Source organism: Plasmodium coatneyi, chromosome 4 (assembly GCF_001680005.1).
Source record: "Plasmodium coatneyi strain Hackeri chromosome 4, complete sequence".
Classification (NCBI taxonomy): domain Eukaryota; phylum Apicomplexa; class Aconoidasida; order Haemosporida; family Plasmodiidae; genus Plasmodium; species Plasmodium coatneyi.
This window is the reverse complement of record NC_033559.1, coordinates 1,534,661-1,543,214: the sequence shown is the minus strand read 5'-3', so window position 1 is coordinate 1,543,214 and position 8,554 is coordinate 1,534,661. Positions and strand designations below refer to the sequence as shown.

The window sequence follows — 8,554 nt, the reverse complement described above, 5'->3', positions numbered from 1 at the left end:
AAAGGGCAAAAAAAAAGGGAGGAAGATAGGAAAGGGCGCATGCGCAGAATTTTTCTTTTTTTTTGTTCACAGATATAAAAATAAAATAAGGAAGAAGGAATAACTGTGGACAGGGAAGAAAGAATGTTAAAAGGAACCTTTCATGGACGAATTCATAAAATTCTTTGTAATGTATAATTCCTTAATATAACAATGAATCATATAATAATGAAGGAAGGTTGTCAACATGGAGTTCATAATATTCCAGTAGAACAGTGAACTATATTGGAGAAGAAAGGACATCATGGAGTTCAAATATTTCTCCGAATTCTTGGTGGAATGGATAAAAGTGAAGAAATTAAGGAGTTTGGGGGATTATGTAATACACTTAAATTCCCATATAAAATGGGACTAGTGCATGGATTATATTATATGCTGTGCAGATTAATGTATAAAAATATTTATATAGGAACCTAATATATACGGGAAAAAATTGGTTCCCCTACTCGCAGCACAAAATATGGGATGATGTGAGGGCCATATTGGACGAAATGGTTAAAGCCATAAACCCTGATCTTTCAATGTTAAATCAACTATGTTCAGGGGAGGTAACAGGGGAACAAGGGACTAGAACCAACAGGGACAAGAATTTATGTAAAGCTCTAGTGAAAATGTTATTATATATAGATGGAGTAAAAATTGGACCATACCATAGTTTGAAACCTTTGGAAGAAATAAAAGATGAGGAATATGAAAAGAAGATGAAGGCCTATTTTAGGTGTGTAGTAGGAAGAGTAAGTATGATAAAATGGTTCGGAAGCCACTGTAGTTTAGGGAAAGTAGAAGAAGATGTCCTACAATCTGAGGAAGCCGTAATGAAGTTAAGTGGAGGGAAGGGAGGACATACGAAATGTGAAGGATTAGAGTTTAATGATTTAAGAATTGGTCAAAGATATATTTGGCAAGAAATAGAAGACTGGGCAAAGAAAAATACAAATCTCATGGAAGGAATAACGAGAATAATGAATGAAGGCAAAAGTTGTCCACAAGATAAGAGTGCCCAGGAGACCCAGGATAAACACAAAAAAGAAAAGGAAGAAAGAATAAAGAAAATATTTGGGGTAGATAGTGAAGAACATTTGAAGGAGTTAGTTAATAATACTGATAACTTGCCAAAGGACGAATTAGTAAATGTGTTAAAGGAAGTAGGCGTCGATAAGGGTACAGTAGAAATATTGAGGAAAATAAGTAAAATATGGGACGAAAAAATTCAAAAGGCTCAAGAGAAAATGGCAGCGAAGGCTGCACCAGCACCATCTGCCCCAGGTAAGTAATATTATTAAAAATATTATATAAAAGAGAACGAAAGAGAAAAGAAAAAATTTAAAGAATTTAAAGAAGAAAAGGAAACAGAAGAAAAAGAAAGAGGAGTTCTGAGTAAGGGGGAGCTTGAAGGAAGGGTTCAAAGAGAAGGGCTTAAAAGGAAGAAAATCGGACGTGGGGGATGAACCGGAAAAGGGGGTGAACTGGACAGGGGGGGTGAATTGGACAAGGGGGATAAGCGGACAAGGGGGGGAAGGAAACTGGACAAGGGAGGATGGAAACCGGACAACCCGGGTCCAACCGGAGAAGGGGGAAAGGAAACCGGACAAGGGATGAACTGGACAACCGGGGTCAAACCGGAGAAGGGGTTAACTGGACAAGGTGGAAAGGAACCGGACAAGGGGGAAAGCACTGGACAACCCGGGTCCAACTGAATAGGGGGTGAACTGAACAGGGGTTGAACCGGACAAGGGGGGAAAGGAAACCGGACAGGGGGGACAGCCGGACAACTCCGGTCCAACCGGACAAAGGGGTGAAGTGGACAAGGGGGAAGGAACCGATGGTAGAAAATGTGGAGGGGATAGACGAATGATAAGATGGATGGGGTGGGTGGTGGGCCATATTCCATTATCCTCCTGAAGGGAGGATATAAAAAAGGAAGAAAAGAAAGAAAGAAAGAAAAGGAAAGGAAAAGAAGGAAGAGAAGGAAGAGAAGGAAGGAAAGAAAAGAAAGCAAAGGGAAAGAAGGAGAAAGAAAGGAGAATGGAAAAGGAAGGAAAGAAAAAAAAAGGGCAATGTAGAAGAAAAGAATGAATCTATCCTATAATTCATGTCTTCACTCACTCTTTTCTTCCCGGCTTCCTTTCTTTGTAGATGAGGACTGTAAGACTAAAGATAAATTATGTGAACGTGCAAATTGTGTAACTAAGAAATGGTTTAAAAACAGAATAGGAGGAGGCGGAGGTTCGAAGCAAGACTGGGTAAGAAGCACTAATATTCATGACACTCAGGATTATTTCAGTGGAGCTTGTACCTTATACATATGAAGGAAAAGGGGGAGGAACAACAATAAAGCATGTATTCACTTTATCTACATATACATATATATTCCATTCTTCCTTGCCTTTTCTGTAGTGTACATTTTGGGGGCCGAACGACGTTGGAAAAGTATTAGAGGGCCTGTCTACTGCTATGACCCATGATAAAACGGGAGACGACGGTATATGCAAAGACGTTGGGAAGACAGATGGTACACAACATAGGGAAGCAAACAGGAAAGCTTGTGAATACATTGTTAAAGGGTTAAAACATATATATAATTCTCAGAAACATGGAACCCCGGAACAACAGAAGAATAACCAACAATTTGATCGAACTATGGGCTGCATTCTATTAAATGCTTATGCAGATAAATTGGAAGAAGAGGCGAAAAAAAAAACACCTAAATGTGATGTAAAGAATGGTATAAACCATGCCTTTAATAAGAATGAAGAAATTAAGAAAGGAACTGCATGCCAGAAAGATTCTAATTGTATACTATGCGCAAGAGACCCAAACTATAAAAATTGCACATTAAGCGTGGAGAAAAACCTATGGGAAGAAAAATCTAATTGCCAAGAGAACAAAGAGAATGTACAAAAAAAAGTGGAAGAATTACTTGAGAAGGATAGCAGAGTAAAACGAACTCTGAAGAGCATATGTAAGCGAAATCATTTTTTTTCTCGAACCTACCATCACTGAAGCGGACCGGACAGGGGGTTAACCGGACAAGGGGGATGAAATCGGACAAGGGGTCGAACCGGACAATAAGAATAACAACGGAAGCGAACATACAATAATTAACGAACCTATAAACATACGATACCACTCCATTATCATGCGCAAGACAGTTCATATATCTTCTGTCCCTTACCCCCACCCTTTTCCCCCTTTCTTCTTCTTTTTTTTTTTCTTCCTCCATAGGCAGAGATTGCACCCAGAAGGATAAAACCTTATGTCAACGTTTGGAGTGCATAGCACATAATTGGTTCGAGGACAGAATAGGTCCCACCGAAAACAAGCAGACCTGGGTAAGTAAACAATGATATGCACTGTGGTCAACTTTTTATTTCAGTGTACCGTGTGAGTCTTATACGTAAAACAACGGAGAGGGGCATCTGTAAATTATATACACGTATGTATGCCTACATATAGTTATGTGTATATATATATATGTATGTGTATTCCATGCTTCTTTTTTGTTTTCCCTTCCTCATCCTTTCATAGTGCACATTTTGGAATACGGATGCGAAAAATAGGCTGAAGGGAATATCTGAAAAAATGTTGGCGGGAGCCGCAGCCATGGATTCACTGTGCAAATCCTCTGATGGAAAGACCACTACACTGAATGCAGCAGGGAAAAAAACATGTCAATACATATTTTCTGGGTTAAAGTACATTTATGAAGTTAAGGAGAATACGAAAGAGAAGAACAAGAAGAAAGCAAGGAATTTTAGACTAACAGATCAAACCATGTATTGCCTATTCCTAAACGCATATGCAGATCTCCTCATAGAGAAAACAAAGGGACAAGTCTGTCCCATCTTAGAAGAAGAAATAAAAGACATGTTCAATGAAGGAAATAAGAACAGGGATAATTGGTGTGAAGAAAAGAAGAATGGTAAAGGTGGTGATTGTGTGCCTTGCACAAGGGACACGAGCTATGCAAAGTGCGAACTAAGCGTGGATAATGACCTATGGGATAAAAATAGTAACTGCCAAGAGAACAAAGATAATGTAGAAAAAAAAGTGGATGATCTGCTAGACACAAGTCAAAAGACGGAACCAAAAGTAAAGGAAGCTGTGAATGCTATAAATGATATAAATAAGAACAATAACTTATGTGATCGTGTAAAGTGTATATACTATAGGTGGGGTGAAAACAGGAAATACAATGGAACGTATCAAGACTGGGTAAGGAACACTGTTTCACACTGTAGCTGAAGGCAAAAGACTAATGAGTGGATAGTGTGTGCATATATTATACGCCCTTATATTCGGGAACTACAAAACCACATGTTGTGACTATATATATATTGAGCGTATATATATGTATATATATAGATATATATGTGTTCCATCTTTTTCTTGTATGTAGGATCTCTTCTGGGACGCCGATGTTAAGAACAGATTGAATGAACTGTTTGAGAAAATAGTGGCGGCGAAAGACGAAACCATCGATGCTCATTGCAATAGCACTGATGAGAAGAACACTACACTGAATGAAGCACAGAAGAAGGCATGTGAATACATTGTTAAAGGATTAAAACATATATATAAAATTCCAAAGGGAACAGACGGGACGGATCAACAGAAGATAGACGATAACCTCATATTCCACCGAACTTTCTCTTGTATGTTATTGAATATATTCGCTGATGAAATGGAAACCAAATGTTCAGCCAACAAGAAGGCTGACATAGAAAAAGGCATAACTCATGCCTTTCAGCAGAGTGATAAAATTAAGAAGGACATATCCCCATGCAAGACTGAAGGTGATTTGTGTCCTTTGTGCACTCAGGATAATAGCTATAAAGATTGCAAAATACAGAAATCAGACGGGGATACAATAAAAAAAAGATTCGACGAGATGCTGGATCCAAAGCAGAACATGGAACCAAAAGTTAAACAAGTTCTGAAAGCAATAACTGACATATGTCCAAAACCTGCTGCTACTAAACCACCAACAACATCATCAACAGAACGTCGAGGTAGGTCTGAATCATCAGGTGAGTCAGAACCAGCAAAGTCCCCACCAGCATCTGCACCAGCGGAACCTTCTAAAGACAGTCCAACTCCCTCAGTTCAGCCAGGTAAGACAGGAACTGTAGATTGTAAGGGTGGAGTAGTGCAAGGTGGTGAAAACGCAGCTCTTCAGTGTCTTCCTCCGGACGATGATACTAGCGTTCAAACGTGTATTGGTGGAAATTGTAACTTACAGGATGATATCCTGAAAAAAGGAACATTCTCCGATACTGGAATCGCTGCAACCACGAATGTTATTGACGCAACCACTATTACTACCTCAGGTCCAGGTGCAGGTCCTACAATTGACCAAGATCCAGGATCTGCCAAACCTGGGCAGGGTGTTGTAACAGGTAATGACACTAAGGATGTACATGGAAAGGGACAAACAAGAAGGAAGAAGGAGGGAAGTGTTCCTTCTCTTCCTTCCTTGGATCCCTTTCCTTTCTTAGATCCTTTCGTCCTTCCACCTTCCGGAGGAAATGTGCACCCGAAGGGTGTACATAAAAGAAGAAAGAAAAGAAAAAAACAGAAGTAAAAAAAAAGAAAGAAAAAAAAAAAAAAAAGGAAAGGAAAAGTTAAGAGGGAAGAAATAGAAGAAGAAAGAAGGATAAACTGAACCACCTGCCTTTTTTCCTTCCTTCACTTTAGGTTCGGGTTCCCAGACTCCAAGCACAGGAACAGACACCCAAACTCCCTCCGCCATTCCATCAATTCCCACTTCAGCAAGTGGAAGTCCAGGTCCTGAACAGAAAGGTAAGTACCCTAAAAGAATGAATACTTCCTGTCTAAGTGTTCACCCAAGTGAATTAGGACGTAAAAAAATTAAGACGTAAAAAAGTAAAAAGTAAAAAAAAGCGGGAAAAAATGAATAAAAAGAAAGAAAAAAAATAAAAAAAAAAAATGAAAAAGGAAGAAGGATAATTTTAACCACCCCATTTTCTTACTTCTTTATTAGGTTCCTCCGGACCCGGTAGTACTGGAACCTGGAATCCAGGTTCTTCCGGTTCCGGTTCTATTGGAACCTGGAACCCAGGTTCTTCTGGTACTGGTAATTCAACTGGTAATCAAAACACTGGTAGTCCAAGACCTGGTGGTAGTGGATCTGCTAGTGCTAGTCCACCGGGTGGTCTACCACCAGGCAAACCACAAGGACCACCACAACAGGGTGGTAACAAACCCCAAGGTCCACCACCACCAGGCAAACCACAGAGTCCACCGCAAACAACACATGGAACAACAGCATCGTCATCTGAAGTTGCTACTACCAAGGCAGCAGGTGGTGGGAGGGGGGATGCCGGAGCCACCTTTCCTGTTCCATTCCCAATCAGTAACCCCATAGATCATTCTGATCTTACCCCGTACCTCCCTACAATTCCTACCACCATTGGAATCATCACCATGTCCTACTTACTTTGGAAGGTAAGAAAAAAAAAAAAAGAAGAAAAAATATTTTTTCGGCAGAAAAAAAAAAAGAAAAAATGAAAAGAAATGGGAAAAAAAGAAAAAAAAAAAAATAAAGGTGAATGAATCAGTAAGGGGAGGTGTATGATTTCGCATTTTGGGATGTGTGTAGTATTTCGTACTTTAGGGTGTGGTATTTTAAATTTAGGAAGTAGTATTTCACAGTTAGATGTGTAGCGTTTCACCTTTTAAGGTGTGTAGCATTTCACATTTTAAGGTGTGGGATTTCGCAATTAAGATTAAGGTTCCAGGGTGTACAAACAATAATATGGCCTGGTGTTTAGCTGTTTCAGGGTGTAAGGACAAAAATATGGCCTGGTGTTTAGCTGTTTTAGGGTATATGAACAACAATGTGGCCTGCTATTTAATTGTTTAGGGGGCGAAGATAAAGAAAAAAAAAAGAAAAAAAATAAAATAAAGGAGAATGAATCAGTGGGGTCGCGTAGAATTTCGCATTTTTGGGGTGTATGTAGGATTCCGCGCTTAAAATTCCCGGTTTTAGGGTGTAAGAACAACAATGTGACCTGTTGTTTATCTGTATAAGGTGGTATATACCCCTGAGGGGCTCATGCAAGGAAAAGAAAAGAAAAAAAAGAAGCAAAAAAAAAAAAAAAAGAAAAAAAAAAAAGAAAAATAGAAAAAGGAACATACACCTTCTAACCCTTCCTTTTTCATGCGTTAAATGTACAATTCGCACTTGTTTTATACTGATTGTACTCGTCTTAGGAACAACATTTCACACCTATAAAACTAATTTTTGTTCTTTTATTTTAGTATTTTTTCTTTCGTGGTAAAAGAAGAAAACGTCACACAAGGGCTCATCAAGTATCTGGTCGCCCTTCCCTAGAAGAACATCTCCTTGATCATGTGGAACAGCAGGATGGTCCTCATGAGTATACCTTAGTAAAGGAACGAAAACCAAGATCTGTTCCAACGGGAAGAACGAAGAGCCCAAAAAAACAGGGCGTTGATCACCGTGCTGGTCGTCGTGGTGTGGGTCACCGAACCATTATTGATATTCATTTAGAAGTCTTAGACGAATGTCAAAAAGGGGACCTACATTCGACGAAGGAAAACTTTTTTGAAATTTTGGTTCAAGAATTCATGGGAAGCGAATTTATAAAAGAAGAAAAGTTTCCGGAGGAACAAGTTTCTATGGTTGATATTCCTAAGGAACAGGTTCCAAGTTCAGATTTCGGGTTTAGGGAGGAAGATTTTGTTCCAACAGAAGGTGTTCCTAAGCAACGGGTTCAGTGTTCAGATTCCGCGATTAGGGTGGAAGAGTTTGTTCCTAAGGAAAAGGTTGCAAGTTCAGATTTCGGGTTTAGGGAGAAAAACTTAGTTTCTATGGAACTGGTTCCAAGTTCAGTTTCTGGCTTCGGGTTTAGGGAGGAAGACTTTGTTCCAAAGGAAGAGGTTCCGGGGGAACAGGTTCCATGTTCAGATTCCGGGTTTAGGGAGGAAAGCCTTTGTTACTAAGGAGGGGGTTCCTATGGAACAGTTTCAATGTTCAGGTTCCAGTTTTACGCTGTAGTAAATATTTTTCTTTTTTTTCGTTTCGTACTAATGGGTTCACTTTAATTCGTAATAAATATAATTCAAATGAACTCTTTAATACATTCCTATTGGTTTGCAACTTTTTTATTGAAGATGCAAAATATGTTCATTAAATTTTTTTTGTTATAGTTTTTAATCTTAATAATTTGTTTATTCTTTTCTGTTAAGTTCAAATTATGGTTGTTTGAAAAGTTCTCTAAATTGGGTGTGCGACGTCGCGGGGTGTCGCGGGGTGAAAAAGTGTACAGTTGCGCAGCTGTGAAGTAAGGCGTATGGTAGAATAATGGTGTAAAGATGTTAGAATGAAGTGTTAGGGGTGTTAGAATGAATTGCTCAGGGTATTAGAATAAAGGGTTAGCGGTATTAGAATGAAAAGTTAAGGGTGTGTGACCTAAGGGTTTTTCTAGGTTAATGCCCCATTATATGGCCTGCTACTTTAGGCGCCCCT

General features: G+C 39.1%; 1 protein-coding gene across 1 annotated transcript; it reads left to right on the top strand.

Annotated features, from left to right (window-relative positions):
• Positions 1 to 283: 283 nt before the first annotated feature.
• On the top strand, positions 284 to 8,028 carry PCOAH_00009170 (SICA antigen; the record flags this gene model as incomplete). Its single annotated transcript, XM_020057726.1, has 10 exons — positions 284 to 358; positions 492 to 1,305; positions 2,176 to 2,282; positions 2,437 to 3,001; positions 3,265 to 3,371; positions 3,568 to 4,254; positions 4,439 to 5,438; positions 5,737 to 5,841; positions 6,044 to 6,507; positions 7,324 to 8,028. The coding sequence occupies 10 exons, from the start codon at positions 284 to 286 to the stop codon at positions 8,026 to 8,028; spliced, it is 4,629 nt and encodes a 1,542-aa protein (XP_019913140.1).
• Positions 8,029 to 8,554: the final 526 nt, after the last annotated feature.